The sequence below is a fragment of the Cornus florida genome, unplaced genomic scaffold (genome assembly GCF_030987335.1).
Source record: "Cornus florida cultivar Cherokee Brave unplaced genomic scaffold, ASM3098733v1 CherokeeBrave_3.0.0_Hap2_Chr01, whole genome shotgun sequence".
Taxonomy (NCBI): domain Eukaryota; kingdom Viridiplantae; phylum Streptophyta; class Magnoliopsida; order Cornales; family Cornaceae; genus Cornus; species Cornus florida.
In genome coordinates, this window is record NW_026775571.1 from 31,450,138 (window position 1) to 31,469,446 (window position 19,309).

The 19,309-nt window shown below is 36.3% G+C and overlaps 2 protein-coding genes across 2 annotated transcripts in view; both read right to left on the minus strand.

Annotated features, from left to right (window-relative positions):
- Positions 1-1,108: 1,108 nt before the first annotated feature.
- LOC132270436 (uncharacterized) lies at positions 1,109-2,356 on the minus strand. The gene is made up of 2 exons (XM_059771620.1): positions 1,518-2,356; positions 1,109-1,381 (listed from the first exon to the last, which is right to left on the minus strand). The coding sequence occupies exons 1-2, from the start codon at positions 1,872-1,874 to the stop codon at positions 1,109-1,111; spliced, it is 630 nt and encodes a 209-aa protein (XP_059627603.1). The 5' UTR covers positions 1,875-2,356.
- A 1,437-nt stretch (positions 2,357-3,793) lies between these two features.
- The window catches only part of LOC132294331 (probable histone-arginine methyltransferase 1.3), a 54,162-nt gene continuing 38,646 nt past the window's right edge, over positions 3,794-19,309 (minus strand). Inside the window, exons 11-15 of the mRNA XM_059792151.1 lie at positions 18,851-18,928; positions 8,414-8,517; positions 7,787-7,959; positions 7,543-7,694; positions 3,794-4,136 (exon numbers count right to left, since the gene is read on the minus strand). Coding sequence (XP_059648134.1) covers positions 4,053-4,136; positions 7,543-7,694; positions 7,787-7,959; positions 8,414-8,517; positions 18,851-18,928 — 591 coding nt within the window. The 3' untranslated portion in view covers positions 3,794-4,052. The remainder of the gene's footprint in view (positions 4,137-7,542; positions 7,695-7,786; positions 7,960-8,413; positions 8,518-18,850; positions 18,929-19,309) is intronic.

Below are 19,309 nucleotides of genomic sequence, written 5' to 3' on the forward strand. Positions count from 1 at the left end.
TGTAGGTAGAGAGAGATTCTTCTCACTTTTCGATAATACAAATTGACTTACACTTTTAATAAAACTGAAAATTAAGTACCGAAAAATTTTGATACTTAAATTTTAAGTGCCGAAGTAAAAAGCGAATATTATAAATTGTTAATTTTAAAAATTTTAAGTATTCAACATTATTATTGTCAATTAGAATTTTAACGCATTTACACTTTTTTCTTTCAAACGTGAAACAAACGTAAAATATCTTCCTCGGAAAATATTTTATTCATAAATTTTTTTCAGGTTAAATATCTTTTTTATTTTTATTTTCTGGTGTTTGGCAAACATCCATAAAATATTTTCCGAAAAATATTTTTTTGTGTTTGGCTTCTAAAAATATTTTAAAATGAAAATCAAAGTTCTTATGAAAAATATTTTTTTGTGTTTGGCTTCTAAAAATATTTTAAAATGAAAATCAAAGTTCTTATGTAAGTCCTTAATTATCGAATCTCTCTCTTACCTATCCATTTAGTCTAACTATTTCTATTCGAATATTAATAGTTATTTTACAAGAAATTTTTTAAAAAATGATCAATTGATTTAGAAAAAAAAAAAAAAAAAAGGATAAGCAAAACAAACCAAACCTGTCCATCATGATAGTAGACTTTATCTCTCTATTGAAATTTTTTTTTTTCCCCTTCACTTTGCATATCACTTCTTGAAGTTTTGAAAAGTAGTACTACAATCTAATCACTAACCAGTGATGAGTATAAAAAAGATATGATAATAAAAAGAAATTTAAGAAAAAAAAATAGCTTTGATTTTAATTGATCATCCAATGTTTCAGACATTGAAATTACTTTAAAAAACTTGGAGTACAAATGTATTAAGATCAATTATTCTCATAACACAAATTATGATGTACCACATAACTATTGGTGTTTCCTACATTATGCATATTCCTATGTTAAGGTCTGGTTGGATTAGTAACAAGAGATCACATGTTCCTATCTTAAGCTCCAAAAGGTCTGGTTGTAGCTGGAGGTCAGTGGCACTGATCATTTACAATTATAGTTTTAAGCTCAATTGCTTTGCACAAAAGGGCTATAAAAATCTCCTTAATGGCACTAACCATCTAATGTGATTGCTTTTGAAAATTTTCCAGCCAAATCTTTCTAAGTTTGTTGTTCTTAGCCAAAAATGCCTTTGCAAGCCTTTCATGCTCCACCAAGTAATCAAATGCTGTGGCAAGAAACACATGGTTGAAACCATCAGTCTTCCTCAGCTCATCATATAAGTTGTTAATATCCAGTCGATCTTCAGTCAACCTACTAATTGCAGTAGCGACCGCTCCAAGTTTTGTTGTAATGCTTTCAAGTTGATCCATATCACGAGAGGTACGACTCCTCTCTTACCATGTTGTGTTGACTGGGATGACGTTGCACTCGATGAGCTTGCTCTTTTGTTGGTCGCTCTCTCCATTGATGCTTCCTCAATGTGACGGCCGTCAAGTTTTGTTATACCTAAATATGTTCATCATAAACGCTTGGACTAGCAACCACCATCTTCATATTCTCATCCCATCCAAAACCTGATTTTCCACGAAGTTGCTCTATTGCCAACCATGCATTTCTTACGGTTCTAAGATGGTGTTCAACGTGATTGGATGAACATTCAACTCCAAATTTATCTTTGATTGCATTTGCTACCCTATTAAAAGAATTTCCAATAACACCCTCTCCATTTGTTTGTTCCATATAAATTGTTTGGAACCTTCTCTTTTCTTCCCCATCTGTGTCAATAAAAAAACATAAAAAAAGCCACCTACCCAAATAACATAAGCAGTAATAGCTAGCATCTAACTTAAACAAAGGATTAATCTTCAAGTCAGAGTAGCCCATTGCATCAGATTACTCCAATCAGAGGGGGGTAATTGAAGAGCTACATTCGCATAAATAACAGACTATAATCTACTAGTAAAAGAGCAGTTAAAAAAACAAATGCTCTCTTCTCTCCCTACACAAAAACAAAAACAAAAAAAAAAAACACAAATGGTTTTGATACTTATGCCCATGGAAAGCAACGTCTGCTGACTTATAAGTCCATTCTGAATTGGTAGCACAAGTGCTAACTTTTTTTTTTTTTTTTTTTAGTTGGTACTCACACACACTTATCTCTTTTCAAACTTGAACTCCCCACCTCCCTTTGAGAAGCAAGAGACTGATACCGTTAGACCACTAGCCCGTTGGTTACAAGTGCTGACTGCTAAACAGCCTTACTAGCAACAAAAGCACCCTCACCAGATAAATCCCAACTACGGCATAGAATGATAGAAACATCTGGATAAAAAATGAAAGCATCTTTGATATATTGAACCCAACTACCAATGATGATAAATTGATGCAACCAGAAAATTAGTTTTGGCATATTCTCAATTGATGCTGGCCATAATCTAATTAATGATTCTATATTATGTATAGAAGAAGCATAATGAAAGTTTTATGTGCACTGTAGAATAAACTTGAATATTAGTATATAGTTTACTATTAAGATGAGGTTCCCGAGGAAGCTGATATAAGAAATATTTGTGATTAAGCATCAAGTTTCAAACTAGAATCCAGAAATTCTTTAAAAACATTAGAAGAATTTTTAGGCAATTTTCATCATAACAACCAATGTGAACCTTTCTCAATGAAAATATAGTTATCACATCCTACGACTTGCACTCTTTTTCATTTCAAGATGAATAAGAGAACACAAACTATAAATTGAACCCTTACAATAATATACAAAACAAAGAACTTCTATTCTGATCTGTTCTTATATAAAAAAAATAAAATGAGAGAGAGAAAACTTGTCTTATAATCTCAATGGAACAAATGTATTTATGTATTGATGGAAAATCTCAAATCTTTTACTCCAGTTATAGGGTAAAATGGTCCAGTCCTGGCACTAAAGTTGCTATTGCTTTTATTTAATAATTCCAGCGACAACACGACTGTTACCTGAGCACCATCCACAGCAACCATTTATAAACCTCACAACGTAGAGTCAGCAGAAGCCCAAAATTAATATATAAAAACACTAATTATAATACACCAAAATACATACCTACGCAGTTATATATTTTTTATATTGAGAGAGACGAGAAACTGGTACCCAAAACAGAAACAAGAATAGAGGGTCAACAAATCAGAGACTGAAGTTCCAATAGATGAAATATAGAGACGAATCGGAATGCGATTTTGAATGAAATGAAAAGCTTTAAGAGTTAAAAAAAGAACTTTATAGGGATTGATACGGTCTATGGTCTAAGGTTTCAGAGTGGATAGAGAAAGCGGAAGAGAAATTTCCCAGTGGGGGAAGAGAGAGAGAGTGACGACGATGGAGGTTTGAGATCGTCGGGTTCGTCATGGAGGAGGCTGAGCTCGATGACTAATTTTGATCGGGCTCGTATTTGTGAAATTACTTCCCAAAAATTCAGAGGTACGTTGTTTTTGTAACTTTTTGTCAAAATATATTTTCCTGAGTTAAACATTTACATAGGTTTTGAATCAACCAAACACCAAAAAAATAAAAGAATATTTTTTAAAAAAATATTTTACTTGCAAACAAACAGAGCCTTAGAGGAGAAGATTCTTCTCGAGTTTCTATTCATGCTTCACAGAAATCTTATTTCTCAAAACATGTAAGTCCAACCCTAGCACCACAAATTTCAAATTTCTGTGAACGATCACACTGGTATTAATTAACCATTTGAGAGCCCTAAATGCGATAAATTGGGCAGTGACTGCAAGAAAACCCACAGTATAGCACCTCATTTCCAAAGAAACTCGAACGATTCGCATAATCAATTATTCATCTGATTGAACTGTGACGACATTGTACAACAATGCACAAACACTCAAACATAAAGTACCGGGATGGTGTCATATAATTTACAGGTGAATGGCTCTACCGGGGTAGCGGTCTGAAAACCATGCACACTAGGGTAAAGAACCTTTAATTTTACAAACATGGGAGCATGTCAGCAACATCCTTTGTGGACATCAGTTGTTAGACTGTATTCCTTCAGTGAATTAATGGAGCTGGTCCCCCGAATTTTGTGATGGTTGTTGCATCAACTCAGATACCTCTTCCTCCTCTCCCAGTATTTGTAAATCCTGTTAATGGAAAAAACTCAGTCAGTCTTGGCTTTAGATTTTGAAGAACAACGCCGCTACAGAAATGGATAACTTGTGAGATAAGTCTAAGCACAAGGATTGGGAGTCTAAACAGAAAGCACCATCCCTCGTCTTTAAAAAAAAAAAAACCACCATTATCACACCATTAATGGTGAGCATTTTTGAAGGAAAGCATGCAATTTATATTTCACAATGACGAGTTTTTGGTACTAGGTAATAGCAAGATAGAAAATTTTGGTATAACTGGAACTAAAAATATATACATAAATGTGCGTGCGTGTGTAATAAGATGACATGCTACCCTAACCATCAAACATGACAAAAACTGTTTTTTAGCATGAACTTTCATCAAATAACAAATTTCTTTTGGGACTCACTTCACCCTTTTGAACTGTGTCATTAACTAAAGAAGATGCAGATATGGAGGGGCGGAGGATAAACCGCGCAGATTCATACTATTTCCCAAGTGTACATGGACCAGCAATTGATTTCCAACTGGCATCTGTGTAATGGAAGTGTGAGTCTTCATCGACTAACACAGCCAACCTATCCAGTACTAGGTATATCCTGCAGCCAGGTGTTTTCTGTCCGACACTCTAAATGGATACATGGTTTTTATTCAAGAGATACACGTCTTGCTGGACTCCTATAGAAAAGCTTATCCCGGCGGATCATCACATCAACCAATCTGGGAAATTTTGATGTCCTGGCTGGGCTAATTCTTGTTGTGGCACTAACTATGATAGGACAGTCTTCTTATAGAAAAGGGGGACAAGGACAGTCTTCTTATAGAAAAGGGGGACAAGGACAGTCTTCCAAAACACATGATTATTTTATTTGTTACAAACTCGAAGAGACAAGTATATTTTAGTTACATACATTAATTTACTACAAACTCGAAGAGACAGGTATACAGAACAGAGAAGCATCAAAGTCAAGTGTGCAAGTATAAAGGAATAGGAATATAATTAAATTGTAAGAGACAAACCCATTTGATTGGACCGTCTCTCTATTACTGAGACTTTCTAATTAATGTTATCAATCACCTCCCATTGATTTAAATTGGGTCCTATGACAATTTAGACCCACCAGCACATATAAATTGAAATTATTTTCCATTCTACCACAATCAGCACGACCAATATCAAGGTTATGCAAATTACCAAAGGTGGAACAAATTATGAAAAGGCAAATACAAGAAGAAAACTAGTAAAAACAAAATGCCAAAAGTTTATGTTGGATGTAGAAGCAGCTTTTCACAAGTGGGAGTCTAGGTGGTAGAAGTCTCTTAACCTTCAAATGAATGAAGGGTCCAAGTAAAAAAGCATATCCACGATATAAAATTTACTCTATTAGAATTATCTGTATTACATTGGAATGGGTAGAAAATGCAACCTTAATATATTTTTAGCAAACTATGTATAGCTTTGTCTCCAATATCAGCCACATCTGTTGTTGGTTCAAAAGTGGGTGTTTAGAAGCATACTCTATACCAATAACAGTGTCATATTCTGTCCCACATGGATACTTTGAACAAGTGTCCATCTCATATTAGACCGCACATGTAGGGGTAAGATCTAAGAAGCACGGACACGGATACGGGACACGGATACGACACGACACGGACACAGCGACACGGCAAATCCAAAAAAATTAGGACACGGACACGGCGAATAGTATATATATATATATATATATCAGCATTAATAATTTAAAAAAAAAAACACTGATATGTTTAGGTTGGAATATATATATATCACTGATATGTTAGTATATATATATATCAGCATCTTTAGGACACGGACACGGCGAATTGTGGCATCTTTAGGTTAGTATATATATATATCACCATCTTTAGGGTAGTACAAAACAAAAAATAGAACATATCAGCATTAAAAATTAAAAAAAAAAAAAAAAAAATTAACATATCAGCATTAAAAATTTAAAAAAAAAAAAAAAAAAAATCCAGAAAAGTGTGTCCGAGCCGTGTCTGAGCCGTGTCCGAGCCGTGTCGAAGCTGTCTGAGCCGTGTCCGAGCTGTTTGAGCCGTGTCCGAGCCGTGTCCAAGCCGTGTCCGAAAATAAAAAAAATAAAAAAATTCCAGACACGTTTTTTGGCGTGTCCGACGCGTGTCCGTGTCCGACACGTGTCGAACACGGATTCTTCACCCATTTTGGAGTGTCCGTGCTTCTTAGGGTAAGATTCAGGCAGGTTGGGAGGGTCAAGGGGTCAGCCCACAATAGCCCTGATGTACTGACCCCTTAATCCGTGCCAGACCCAACATACCTCAACCTGCACCCATACAGGTTCCTCAGGTTCTAGGGACTGCTTGGTTGTCCAAATTTTCAAAAATCTGAACAGATTTATTGATTTTCAAGAATAGATCATACTAATAAACAGAACCATTACAAATCATAGAGAGTCTAAAGCCTGTGCATTAAACATTGAAACCATATCAATATAACCTAACCTATGATAAAACTTTTCATACATGGGTCCATGTAATAATAACTTAACAAAATCAACCAAATTAAGTATAAAAAAGAACAAGTTATAATTGTAGTAAAACCTATGACAACTATTAAATGTTCCAAAAACCAGTAATAATGCAACAAAAGAGTTTAGTGTAAAACATGCAGCTTTAATCTCAACTTTTGTATCTAGTACATAACCTTAAAATCTAGAAACTTGAATTTTTCTTATACTTTGGGTTCCTCGGGTAGGAGGAAGCATTACCCAAATCCAGTAAGAAATGAATGTGAGATCTGAAATTTGATTCTGAGATCTCTAATGCTCTGTCCAAGGTCACAAATTTTTGGGCGGGGCTTAGGTTGCTCAGATTAGGTCAGTGTGAGTCCCACTCCTAACGTCGTCCCACAACAAGATGACACAAAGAATGGAACCTATGGTTCAATTTAACTTGTGCAACTTTTGCACGTGAATTGTTGGATGTTTCACCCCAGATTGTCAAACAACTATTCCACAAATACTCATGTAAATAATGCTGCTACTGAGCAAGAAGTAAAGTTGGTGCATACTGATTCCATTTGCAAAATCTGTTTCCGGGGGGGGGGGGGGGGGGGGGGGGGGGGGGGCGAACAATGTTCCCTGGTGTCATTTTCCAGTTTCCACTAAAAAAAATGGCATATTCATGAAATATATAATCGTGTTTGTTTTCAGAGAAGGAAGGGGTCTATGAGATGCGTTTCTTGAAAAAGAATGCATGCCCTCATCACTTGATAGGCTAGGACTGTTCTAGCAATGGTAAATCACATAGAAAAGTTACACCCAAGAGGTATAGCACTTAAGGATAAGGCAGCCATTCCTTTTTTTTTTTTTAAACAAATTGTAACGAATATAACGTGAATACAGGATTAACAAATACCGGTGTTTGTAATAGCTGATGTGGTTGCTGATCTTGGGCCATTGAATAGGCTTGTGGTTGAGACATTCGATAATAGGGCTCTTTCAGATCAAGTTTGCAAGATGATGTCTGGAGTATTCCTCCTTGTACAGCACCAGGTCCCCACATTTTAACTATTAATATTAATATATGACTTGGTTAGATTACTAATCCTATCAGCACTACAAACACAAAGGAATATAGATAGAATAAAATAATGACCAACCTGACATTGTTAGATTGATGGTATAACTCTGAGCATTGTGGGCAACCATGTGGAGTTGGCCAGTAATTTCTTGTCCTGGCATGACATAAAGAGGCTGAGAGAGAACACAACGTAGTTGATACCAATGGGTTGTTGGTGCACCAGGAGCAGTAGTGAGCCACCTTGGTACAGTGCTGCAGACCAAAACAGAAAGACAGCAGTAAAAACACAGGAACAAAATAATGCAAAAAAAGGATTTTCACAAACTTGAAGTACGGATATAATGCATATAGCTTGATGTAACTTAATTATTTGAAAAATGAAAATTATGAATAGCAGATAATAGAAACTAATACAAGATTTGGACTTCAAGATATTACATAATTTATAATTAATGCACTTTGTATAATACACACCAAAATTACGATGTGTCCAGTCAATTAAATCCACAATTCATTGACACAGTTTTCAATTGACATATATGAAATACATCGGCTGATAAATCTGAAAAATGCCACTCATAAAAAAATAATAATAATCTGAAAAATGCCGTAAATTGTGATTTTAAAAACACACCTTTTATAGAGTTGATGCAGAACTATGGCCAATACTAAAAACATATATTATTGGTTAATGTCAGATAATTACCTCCCATTGAACAATACATCGAACCAGCAAGCCAGCCCATGAATTCTAGCACCCACAGAGGCTATGAATTTTAGTGGAATGTCAAATTCATATAATTCTTCTTCCTGCAGAATGAAATTAAAAATGTTTTGATCATTAACATTTGTTAGAAAAAGAATCATAAGCAGCCATCCAAAAAATTAATAACAATTCAAAATAAATTGAGTAGAATGACAAAAAAATTTACTTTAACATAAATAGTGACGGAGAATAACTAGGGGAAAATAAAATATTGTTGGAGAATATTATTATAGGAATGATTAAAGTCCTTAAATCACTCCTTGACAGATTGATATGAGCAAATCATGGGAGTGATTTTAGGAATGTTTCCTATATCATATTTATCACATGTTAGTAATCTTTCACCTATTAAATTGAGGTGATCATCGTATACTGTAGGATTTAGGGTTTGCAGAAAAGAAAACAAGAAAGAAAGCTTTTGGGGAATTTCGTGAGTAAATTTTATTTCTTCTCTCACGTATGTGAATATATATACAATTACTATTACAGCCAAATGACTATATTGACCTTTAGTGAAATACCTACTACTATATATATATATATATATGTATAAAATACATTCTAACACCCCCCCTCAAGCTGGTGAGGATATGTTGCGTAATCCTAGCTTGGAATAAATAAACCTCAACCAGTTATGACTAAGAGCCTTGGCGGTGTTATTAAAGGCCCAAGGCGCACCAAGGCACCAGAGGTCCTTTGGAGCCTTGGCACGAGGCGTGCGCCTGAGTGAAGTGAGGCTCACAATTGAAAATTTAAACTACCATAATAACATTCATATCTCATAAGTCATATCAATATTCTAAAAATTAATATCAAATATAAAAAAATAAATCCATCAACTATACAAGCATCCAACAACCATAAAACAGAGCACAAATTTGTTTTCTTGAAAGGCAAAGCAAAATGTGTTTTTTTGATTGGCAAAACAAAACAAAAAAAGAAATAAATATGTTAACAAGAAGGAAAAAGAAAAAGAAAAAACAGAGCCAAAAAAAAGATAGAGAGATAAGAGAACTAGACGAAGAGAGAGATGTAAACAAAGATAAGAAGAGAGGGGAGATCTAGAGCAGAAGAGAGAAAAAAAAAGAAAGAAATAATTGACATGGCTTCGTCGTTCATTTCTGCAACTAGGGCTTCGTCTTCATCTCACAATCTCATTTTGGTTAACACTTTGACTCTTGGCTTTCTTATTTTTTTATTCTTTTGTACAAAATTCCTTATATCATATGCTTAGGCTTTCTTTTTTGTTTATTAAGTTGCCAAAAGTACCCTTTTTGGCTTAAGAAATAGAACAATCGTATTTTTTAAAACAAATATCAATAGGCGCGCCTCACAAACAGGACGAGGGGCAACCAAGGCGCGCACCTAGTAAACATCAGTGAGCCTGGGATGACAACAGGCGCTAAACCTGAGCCTCAAGCCTAGGCGCGAGCCTGGGCACGCCTGTAACAACACTGGGTTGTCTTACATATCTTGGGTCATTTGTGAATGTTTTGGGATAGGTTTAGACCTTATATGAGGTCACAAATAAACCAAATGGGTGCCGGGGCTTCAAACCAGCCAACACAGGCCAAAAAGGGCGTGGGGAACAAACCGGTCAACACTTGTGGATCTTCACATCGACCAATATCTTCACAGTGGGGTTTTTGGGCATGGGGGATTAAACCAGTCAACGTGAAGAGCGAACACGTCTACTGGACGTGTTCCCTCTTCACGTCGACCGGTTCCTGATCTTCCCTTGACTTTGTTTCTTCTTCTCTCGTGACTAACTCCAAGTTGTTTAATGACGCAATGATATAGTATAAACCCTAGAATGATGTAATAATTATGACTTAACATTGGAAATAACCGTAATACCCTTAAATGACCTCCGATTCGGGTAAGGACTCCGGACCGCCGGGTTTGAGTCGTTACACAATTTTATTTCTTCTCACGTATGTGAATATATATACAATTACTATTACAGCCAAATGACTATATTGCCCTTTAGTGAAATGCCTACTACTATATATATATATATTTTTTTTGATAAGTAAAAATATATTAGAAAAACGTTCAAATATATATATATAAAAAATACATTCTAACATATATAAAAATTAAGAGAGAATATAATGAAAGAGATGCAGCCGTATAGGCTTTGTGCATCGTGGATATAAGCCCTAGTGGCTGAACCACGTTATATTCTTGTGTTCTTCATGTTTAATTTTCTCTTCAACTTTTATATCTTTCAACATGGTATCGGAGCAAGTTTATCATACCCTACTCTATACTCAACTTATCTCGGATCTTCAGATCAATTCGTCTTGTATCTTCGGATCAACTCGTCTCGGATCTCTAGATCAACTCTTGTATCTTCGGATCAACTCGTCTCTCAACAATTTCGTATTTAGTTCCAAATTGGACACTTGAGTTAAAATCTCCGCATACCAACTTGAAGGGGGTGGCGGGGAATATTACTATAGGAATGATTAAAGACCTTAAATCACTCCTTGACAGATTGATATGAGTGAATCATTGGAGTGTTTTAGGAATATTTCTTATATCATATTTATCACATGTTTGTATTGTTTCACCGATACATAGAGGTGATCATTGTATACAAAAATTAAGAAAGAATGTAATGAAATAGATGCAACCCTTTGGGCTTTGTGCATGTAAGCCCTAGTGGCTGAACCACATTATATTCTTGCGGTGTTCATGGTTAACTTTTCTCTTCAACTTTTATATCTTTCAACATGGTATCATAACAGGCTTATCATACCCTATACTTGTCTTGGTCTTCATATCAATTCGTCTTGGATCTTCAGATCAACTCGTCTCGAATCTCCAGATTAACTCATCTTCATTCTTCGGATCAACTCGTCTCGGACTCTCGACAATTCCGTATTTAGTTTCAAGTTGGACATTTGAGTTAAAATCTCTGTATAACACCTTGACGGGGCATGTTGGAGAATATTACTATAAGAATGATTAAAGACCTTAAATCACTCCTTGATAGATTGATATGAGTGAATCATGAGAGTGCTTTAGGAATGTTTCCTATATCATATTTATCACATGTTTGTATTCTTTCACCTATATTTAGAGGTGATCATTGTATACAAAAATTAAGAGAGAATGTAATGAGAGAGATGTAACTCTTTGGGCTTTGTGTGTCATGAATGTAAGCCTAAGTAGTTGAACCATATTATATTCTAGTGTTCTTCAAGTTTAATTTCTCTCTTCAACTTTTATATCTTTCAACATAGTATTTTTTTTTTTTTTTTATAAGTATATCTTTCAACATAGTATCAAAGACGGTTTATCATAGCCGACTCTATTCTCTACTTGTCTTGGATCTTTGGATCAATTAGTTTTGGATCTTCGGACCAACTCCTCTCAGATCTCCAGATCAACTCATCTTCAATCTTTGGATCAACTCTTCTCGGATCTACTCGTCTCAAACTCTCGGCGACTTTGTACTTAATTTCAAGTTTGAACACTTAAGTTAAAAATCTATATACCAACTTGAAGCGGGGAAGAGTGTTGTAGAATATTATTATAGGAATGATTTACGGCCTTAAATCACTCATTAACAAATTGGTATGAGTGAATCAAGGAAGTGATTTTAGGAATGTTTCCTATATCATATTTTTCATATGTTTGTATTCTTTCACCTATAAATAGAGGTGATCATTGTATACAAAAATTAAGAATGTAATGAAAGAGATGTAGCCCTTTGGGCTTTGTGCGTCATGGATGTAATCCCTAGTGGCTGAAGCACGAAATTATTCTTGTGTTCTTCATGTCTAATTTCTCTCTTCAACTTTTATATCTTTCAACAAATAGCATATTGCGTTGTTTTAACTATTCTAATAAGATCCAAAAGCAGGATTTCAGCACGTCCCATATGAAAAGAAATTATGAGCAGGCAGTGCATCCTAACAATTGAACTGCCCACCAAGCCCTTTGTATGTTACACAGAAACTCGACTGTTTCCATAGTATCAGAAACTATATTCCATCTCTCCAGCACCTTTTACACTTTTAGGAGTTTGCAGGCATTTAACTCGACTGCTATCAAATTAACCGTGAGGCTCCCAACACTAGTTATCACAAAGGACTTTTGCACGTGACAATATTTTGCCATCTTAATTGAACAGTATAAGGTAAATTTCTCAGGGTCAAAACCTTTTCAGGCCATTGGCCATCCCATACTGAAGAACCTGGCAAACCGAGAGGATGGGATGGCTACAAGTGTTTAGGAGCCTCACTATCATAAATAAAAAAAGTCACTGATGCTTTCGGGTGACAATTTTTCTCTGCAGTTCCAAAAGCACTTTAATTGGATAGCATTCTTCATTGCAAATCCATGTTAGATTTTGATCTCACTGGCATCATAGTCTAATTTAGAGTTCTTAGTATTATAATTTATACTTCAGAATTCCCAACATCAATTTGGTACCTCCAATTACGTTGACACTAGCAAATGCCTAAAAGTTTGAACTGGCAGAATCATTTCCTTGGGAGATTTCAAATGTCCCAAAACTGTCAAATCCCTATGACTATGCCTCAACACAGAAGTGCAGACTGGTGTGTTAATCAAAAGTTCTCGAGTTAAAAAGTTTATATCTTAAACATACATAATTACAATTTTAGTTAGTTTAAGCTGTTCTTATCCAATTTCTTGTTACTTACTTATAGGCCATTCATAATTCTGTTAGGAATGTTCAAATCTCTATTATTTCATCACTACCTTTATAGAGCCATATTGTAACCGGAGAAAGAAACATTTAATGCTACAGATGAATGGAAAGAGAAAAAACAGTACAGTAACGACAATATATTTATTTGATCTCGTTTCCACTCAGCCTTATCTCGACGTTGACAGTGCTCATGCTTTTATTAACTGTGATGGAAAGGCAAATAGGTATAGTGAAGCAGATAACATGATAACTGATGTAGGACATTGCTAGGGGGTACTTAAGGCCAATTTTATTTATCTTTTCACAGCTTAAAGATTGGTTGCTTTAACAAGTTTAAGAAGGGATCATTAGGTCATTATGACTTATATTGGCACTTGGCAAATTTCGTACAAAAAAAGAGTATAACTTTGATTCCTAGTTTGTTTATGTTTTTCAAAAGTTAGTATAGTTAAGTAATTTGTATCCAATGACAAAATGGAGATTTCAATAGCTTCAACAAGGTATAAAGGCAATTTCAACCCTCAATTTGTGCACTCACCAACATCAGGGTTCATATGCATACATTTATATTATTAAACATGCTAGGGTTTACAATTTGCATATTTTGATCTTGTTTTTTAATAAGAATTATCGACAACACTCAAGAGGAGCGCATCCCAAAGAAACTACACAAGGGCCAAAGTATACTAGAAATCCAAAGTATACTAGGGCAACAGTTCAATTGATCAAACATCGATTGAAGCTCAGTGGACTAGCTTAGATCAATCGAACCTGTCCTCAATCGCTTGAATCCTGCAGAATAGTAGTTCCAATAAGGTATTGAACTCTAAAAACCCTAATCCTTTTCAGCCTCAAATGTCTATAGAGAAGTGCTAGCGGCAGTCACTAGTGCGACTGCCCTAGGACAGTTGCGGCAGTCACTAGTGCGACTGCCCTAGGACAGTTGCGGCAGTGTCACAGTTGCCCCGTGTTTTGGGGTTTCCTTTTTTATTTTTTATTTTCGTTTTCTAATCCTCGGACTATCAATATCACTTTTGATTTAAATTGATAGCACTAATAGTAAAATTTTTAAAGATGATCCCTTCACTTTTAAATATACCCTCATCTTTAAAATTTTTACCGTTAGTGCTATTATAAATTTTGCATCTAATTCAATGTGATTAAAATTGATGGCACTAATTATAAAATTTTTAAAGATGATAGCATGTCAAACAGCACAGATTATAAACCAAAAAAAAAACCACCAAAACACGTGGCAACAGTGATTGGCTATCTAGCCAATCAATGCCGCGACTGCCACCGGCACTTCTTATGTCTATAAAGATCCTAAGCCTACTAAAAAAAGTGCACCAAGCATAGAGAGGCATATTGCAAGTATCTTGAGTGCATCATAGAAATCTAATTGCTAGAATGCTATTTATTTTATTTATTATCCCTGCATATAGATGGTGAGTGCCTTTTGAGTGTTGATCACACATTAGAGCTATAAGGGAATAACACTTCATCAAATTCCATACAATCATCAGGGTGACTAGGTTCAGTGGTTTTTTCATGGAAGAATTCTCTCTCTCTCTCTCTCTCTCTCTCTCTCTCCTGCATAATACTAGTTTTTATCTGCTTATTGAGTATTGTTTAAATTCTAGTTGGTTGTGGTAGTTTAAACTTTAATTTCTGGTAAATAGTTATTTTTCATTCCGAGACATATTCACCGTCCCTAGGTTTAGTGTGGCCTTAGCATACTAACTATCAGAACCTAGCCTCACACATCTCACCAACAGGCTCAGCTCGTGCTTACATCGGCATAAAAGAAATGAAAGAATGGCGATCAAGAGCTGACATGCAGATATATATATATATACATATACATATATATATATATATATATATAGAGAGAGAGAGAGAGAGAGTTAACCTTACAATTGCTTTTGGAATAAGGTTGTCGGCATGGTTCTACGGTGGTCAGTGGAGACTAGAGAGATGTTGTGTGCCACTAAGAGGGAGATAGGGTTTCTCTTTTTTCCTTTACCTGTTATATGGAATCCTACGGTTGTGATTATATAATAGGTTGATAGCTTCCAAAGATTAAATAAGTTATTGGTCCTTACGAAATTGAGCTATAGGCTAAACTTTACTACAAAATTTTGAAATATATAATGCCTTAAAATATACGAGCTTGTTCACGAGTCGAGTTTGGAAATTTTCGGGCTCAGCTCGTTTATTAAACGAGCCTAAAAGCTAAGCTCAAGCTCAGCTCGTTTAATAAATGAACAAGCTTGAGCCGATCTTTTGACAACTTGTTCGTGAACATCAATTGATTTGCGGTCCTATTTTTTTATAAAATAAACCACCTAACTCGAATATTATAAAGGTAAAATATATAACTAATATTCAAATGCACATACAAGGTATTTAAATAGTATTCAACTAATACAAGTTGTATTCATATTTATTATAATTTTATATATCATAAAACTAATACATCATCATCATCATCATCCATACCTTTATTCCATATGAATAGGGTCGGCTACATAAATTCTCTTGTCCCATTCTTTTGTATTCCAAGCCATGTCTCCTATTTCACTTTTTTTTTAAGATCATTGTTAGTTACTTATTTCCAAATGAGTTTTGGTTAAACTATTTGTCTCTTAAATTCTATGCAAATAATTAAACTTATATATAAGTACCTCATATGCATATGTTTGTCAACCAAACCATTGGCTTGAGTGGTTTATACCCCACCACCCCAAAGGGAAGGTTGTAGGTTTAAGTCCTATTGAAAATATTGTTATCTAAAATTATTATATAAAGAACGAAGATATAAAAACAAATTACTCAGGCTCGTAGGCAGCTAGCAGGGCCAATTGAGAGGCACATGAGCTGGGAGCTCACATCTAGGCCCATAGGTTGGGGGTCTAGAACCTCATGTCTAGGCATGTGGGCTCGGACCAGGCCAGGGGGCCAAATGATAATACCTAGGAACGGGTTAAAGAGTGGATCATGTGAGGAACGAGTTCATTGGTTAGCAGCAGCAAATCTAGGATGGAGTGTTGGGCATGAGTCAGAATCAAAGACAAGAAGGGATTCTTGGGTTTAGAATCAGTTTAACCGAGTGTGCAATACCATTCTTGTGTCTGCCTGAACTAGGTCCTATGGTTTTTCTCCTTATGGTTTTCCACATAAAAATCAATGTTTATGCATGTGGAAGAATTTTTACTTTATATTTTTGCACTCTATCTATTTCATGCATATTGATAAATAAATAAATTTCATTTAATTCTGATAGTCGAAACTTAAAAAATCGATTGAGAACTTCCATGGTTCCACCACCTCTCCCCCTCTTCTCCCTCTCGGGTTAACAGCAATGTTTCTTCAGTCTCTAATGCAATAACCATCAATTGAGGCCATGTTCAAGAATAAAAATATAATAACAGTATGCATTCAACAGAGGTAACTTTGTGAAATTTTTTAGGTTTACTGCTTATTTAAAAATATGGAATTTTTTTTTGGACAAGTAAGATTTCATTAAAAGAGTGCTCAAAGGGGAGCACAACCCAAGAACAAAAGCAAGACTAAGAAAGTCTGTTATACAATCAAAGAATCCACAAAAGGCACTATATGCCCTACTGATTTACAATTCCATCCCTCTACCCCAAAAAATAAAGTATAAAGCATAGAGAACTTAAGCACCCATGTCGGAACCCCAACTCCATCAAAGGAATGCTAGTTCCGCTCAGTCCACAACCCCCACCATAAATAAAGGGGAGCTACCCTCCAAGCATCTCTGACTGGCCTACTCACAGCACGCCCTTTCCAAGCCTCAAGCTTGCTCTGTGGAGACTCTGGCATTACCCAATGGACACCAAAAAGGGAAAAGAGAATAGACTATCTATCTCGAACGACCAGCAGTGCAAGAGAAGATAACTGACCGACTTTTCGTTTCTCTTACACATACAACACCTCAGATTATCAATAATCAAATCCTCCCAAAAACCATTGTCCATCCAAAAAAGGCCACTTTAAGCGGTGCCTTGGTGCGCCACACTGCCTTCCCAAGGGAAAGAAGGCTCACGAACATCCATCAAACTCTTGTAAAAAGCACGTACCTCAACAACCACATGGGTAGACTCCTTCCAAACCCAAACATCAGGCTCCACCCTTCCCAACTCCTGACAATACAGCACGGCCAGCAGCACACCAATATCTCCCAACTCCCAATCCTGAAAGGGTCTCACAAACTGGACATCCCAAAGCATCCTTCCACTATCAAGGCAACAATGGTCGACCAACATAGTCTCCTTGTCCACCGCTATCCGAAGGAGACGCAGATAAGTGGGCGTAGTGAACGATCCCCATCCTACACATCAGTCCAAAAGCCGACATTCCTCCCATTTCTCACCCTAAACTGAATGTGCTTCGAGAATTCATCCAAACCTCTCCGAATAGCCTTCCAAATGCCCACCCCAGCTGGCTGCCTCACCTCTAAGAACAACATCCACCCCTGATCTCTCCAAATTTATTGGCAATGACCCTCCTCCAAATAATGGGTCTATCCACCCCAAATCTCCAAAGCCACTTCCCCAGCATGCCCTTATTGAACAGCTCCAACCTCCTGATAATCCAACCCACCTAGCCGAATAGGCCAACAAGCTTGCTCCCAATTCACAAGATGGAATTAGGGAACATCTCCCATACCGCCGCAGCCACCCCACAAGAAGTTTCATTGCAACTTGCAACTTCTCAACTCTCCTCAGATAGGGGCCTGAAAAAGAGAGAATAATATGTTGGAAGATTCGAACCCCCCACCTTTCGAGAGATACTGCTTCTTCCAACCTGTTAACCTCCTCTCAAAATGCTCCACCACCGGATCCCAAACTGACACTCTCCTCAAGGAAGATCCCAGCGGCAAACCCAAATATGTCACAGGAAACAACCCAACCCTACACCCCAAAATGTTAGGCTACTAGGCCATAGCGGCAACCTCCCCAACCGGCATCATCTCACTCTTCCCATGGTTGATCTTTAGCCCTGAAACTGCCTTCAAGCAAACCAGAACGCATCTCAAGAATCTCAATTGCGACTCATCCGCGTCACAGAAAACAATGGTATCGTCAGCAAACAAGTGGTGGGAAACTCTAGCTGATTCAGGGAGTTCCCACTCTGAAGCTTCTAGCTTTTTATGACTATAGTAACAAAATATTTCAGCCTCGGGGTAATCAATGTGACGTGCAGGACAGGTTCTCTCATTAGTGCACCCCTAAAATATTCCTCATCCAAGCACAAGCTATAAAGCCAAACAATCTTGAAAGGTAGCTTAGGCACTTTGGTAGATTCCATACCTATGCTCCAATAATTTCTAGAAGCATACACCGCTCACAATGTCCAACTAATTCTTTGGAAAAACATAATCAATAGCATACATTGAAGATGGAATACAATCCGTATCCACAAAATCATAGCACTTTCAAGAGAGATTTTTGGCAAAGGATTTAAATGTTGTTATGGAGGGGGAGAGAGAGAGAGAGAGAGAGAGAGAGCAATTTTCTGAAAAACCACTTCAGATATAGAAAATGTATGTACCAAAATACCATAATTCTCCCTCATGGAGTATGAAGGCCACTTCGCATACTAAAAGAGAAACATGCACTTGAGTTAACAAGCACCAGATGTTATTCAAAGAGAAAGGATACCTTTATTGAGGTAAAGTTTATCAAGTGAGATATAGCTGGAGCCACCATTAATCTCGGATCAAAAGCATCCACCACAGGCTGTATAGAAAGTAAAACAGACAGTTAATGAAGCAATTACAGTAATATTACAAGTGTATAACAAAAACTAGCATAGAACAGTCAGTAAAACGTAATAGGAAGGAGCTCATGCACAAGAAAGCAAACATGCCCACTCAGGCACAGGCACAACCACCCACCACAAACATTTTAGCCTCAAAGCATCAACAGAACACATCCTCTAAGATGCCTACAAACAAGTCAGGAGAAAATATTTTAATCCACTGCGCCATATAAAACTAGAACTCCTCGCCTTCTCCATCCATTAGAAATCCCACTAAAGCTTCTCCAATTCCTAGCCACCACCATATTCCCCGAAAAGATGAAGCATAAACCCTGTGCAAAAAGATTCGCTAATGAATT